Source organism: Palaemon carinicauda, chromosome 15, assembly GCF_036898095.1.
Source record: "Palaemon carinicauda isolate YSFRI2023 chromosome 15, ASM3689809v2, whole genome shotgun sequence".
In the NCBI taxonomy this organism is placed as follows: Eukaryota; Metazoa; Arthropoda; class Malacostraca; order Decapoda; family Palaemonidae; genus Palaemon; species Palaemon carinicauda.
In genome coordinates this window covers 137087668-137090167 of record NC_090739.1, presented here as the reverse complement: position 1 = coordinate 137090167, position 2500 = coordinate 137087668, and the positions used below count along the sequence as shown (strand labels likewise).

Sequence of the window (2500 nt, the reverse complement as noted above, 5' to 3'; positions counted from 1 at the left end):
GTTTCCCATGAAATTTTCAAGTTCCTTCATCTGAAGATCTTTTTCGACGCATTCATATTCCAGTTTAGTTTTTCTTCCTTCAATTCACCCACTTCATTTTACATTTCCTTTACTAGTTCATGTTTCTGATTTTGTTCCTTCTTCATTACTTCATTTTCCTTTCTAATATTTCCCATGAAATTTTCAAGTTCCTTCATATGAAGGTCTTTTTCGACGCATTCAGATTCCAGTTTAGCCTTTTCTGCCTTCAATTCACCAACTTCATATTCAATTCCTTTACTAGTTCATGTTTCTGATTTTGTTCCTTCTTCATTACTTCATTTTCATTTCTAATATTTCCCATAAAATTTTCAAGTCCCTTCATCTGAAGGTCTTTTTCGAGGCATTCAGTTTCCAGTTTATTTTTTTCTTCCTTCATTTCACCAACTTCATTTTCAATTCCTTTACTAGTTCATGTTTCTGATTTTGTTCCTTTTTCATTACTTCATTTTCATTTCTAATATTTCCCATAAAATTTTCAAGCTCCTTCATCTGAAGGTCTTTTTCGAGGCATTCAGATATCCGTTTAGTTTTTTCTTCCTTCAATTCACCAACTTCATTTTCAATTCCTTTACTAGTTCATGTTTCTGATTTTGTTCCTTCTTCATTACTTTATTTTCATTTCTAATATTTCCCATAAAATTTTCAAGTTCCTTCATCTGAAGGTCTTTTTCGACGCATTCAGATTCCAGTTTAGTTTTTTCTTCCTTCAATTAGCCAGCTTCATTTTCAATTCCTTTACTAGTTCATGTTTCTGATTTTGTTCCTTCTTCATTACTTCATTTTCATTTCTAATATTTCCCATCATATTTTCAAGTTCCTTCATCTGAAGGTCTTTTTAGATGCATTCAGATTCCAGTTTAGTTTTTTCTTCCTTCAATTAGCCAGCTTCATTTTCAATTCCTTTACTAGTTCATGTTTCTGATTTTGTTCCTTCTTCATTACTTTATTTTCATTTCTAATATTTCCCATAAAATTTTCAAGTTCCTTCATCTGAAGGTCTTTTTCGACGCATTCAGATTCCAGTTTAGTTTTTCTTCCTTCAATTCACCAATTTCATTTTCAACTCCTTTACTAGTTCATGTTTCTGATTTTGTTCCTTCTTCATTACTTCATTTTCATTTCTAATATTTCCCATCATATTTTCAAGTTCCTTCATCTGAAGGTCTTTTTCGACGCATTCAGATTCCAGTTTAGCCTTTTCTGCCTTCAATTCGCCAACTTCATTTTACATTTCCTTTACAAGTTCATGTTTCTGATTTTGTTCCTTCTTCATTACTTCATTTTCATTTCTAATATTTCCCATGAAATTTTCAAGTTCTTTCATCTGAAGGTCTTTTTCGACGCATTCAGATTCCAGTTTAGTTTTTCTTCCTTCAATTCACCAACTTCATTTTCAACTCCTTTACTAGTTCATGTTTCTGATTTTGTTCCTTCTTCATTACTTCATTTTCATTTCTAATATTTCCCAAGAAATTTTCAAGTTCTTTCATCTGAAGGTCTTTTTCGACGCATTCAGATTCCAGTTTAGTTTTTCTTCCTTCAATTCACCAATTTCATTTTCAACTCCTTTACTAGTTCATGTTTCTGATTTTGTTCCTTCTTCATTACTTCATTTTCATTTCTTATATTTCCCATGAAATTTTCAAGTTCTTTCATCTGAAGGTCTTTTTCGACGCATTCAGATTCCAGTTTAGTTTTTCTTCCTTCAATTCACCAACTTCATTTTCAATTCCTTTACTAGTTCATGTTTCTAATTTTGTTCCTTCTTCATTACTTCATTTTCATTTCTAATATTTCCCATGAAATTTTCAAGTTCCTTCATCTGAAGGTCTTTTTCGGTACAATCACTTTGCATATTTTCATTTATTTCTACTATTATCCCCATTTCTTTAATTTGTCCTCGTAACTTATCATTTTCAGCCTTGAGATTTTCCATGAGAGTAGTCCGATTTCCGGTTTCCATTTTGAGTTCATTTCCGTCCAACACATCATCGCATCCATGTTCCATTTCTGGAACATATTCTTCCAGTGAACTGTTGTCCACATCTTTTCCAGCCATCCTGCTTCTAGCAAGCATAATACCGGTGAATATGACGGAAGCAGCAGCCATTCCGATGTAAAAATTCTTGTTTCCATTCGAAAGGGCTTCTTCCTTCCTTTCTCCAAAGTCAAATTCGGAGAGAAGCTTGCCAACGAACCACGCTGATTTCAATTCATCTTCGAATCTTAATGCTTCTGTCTCCACCTGGCGCAATCCAAGTTCGCACCGCTTTAGTTCCTCGCGGGCTTTCCACAAGCCCCCAATCCAAGGACAGCGCTGCAGCCACCTGCCGAGGAATCCATCCTGAGAAACGACTGCGGTGGCAGTCTTCAAAGCGCGGCGCCTCTGGGAGTAGCCAGGAAAACCATTTGAAGACCACCGACTCCTGGAGAGTTCGCAGCTGTCCCTGAAGTTGTA

At 34.9% G+C, this 2500-nt stretch overlaps 1 protein-coding gene across 1 annotated transcript in view; it reads right to left on the bottom strand.

The window, feature by feature from the left end:
• LOC137654199 (golgin subfamily A member 6-like protein 7) overlaps window positions 1-2500 on the bottom strand; it is a 5756-nt gene that overhangs the window by 540 nt on the left and 2716 nt on the right. Inside the window, exons 2-4 of the mRNA XM_068387838.1 lie at window positions 1817-2489; window positions 1091-1246; window positions 114-245 (exon numbers count right to left, since the gene is read on the bottom strand). Coding sequence (XP_068243939.1) covers window positions 114-245; window positions 1091-1246; window positions 1817-2489 — 961 coding nt within the window. The remainder of the gene's footprint in view (window positions 1-113; window positions 246-1090; window positions 1247-1816; window positions 2490-2500) is intronic.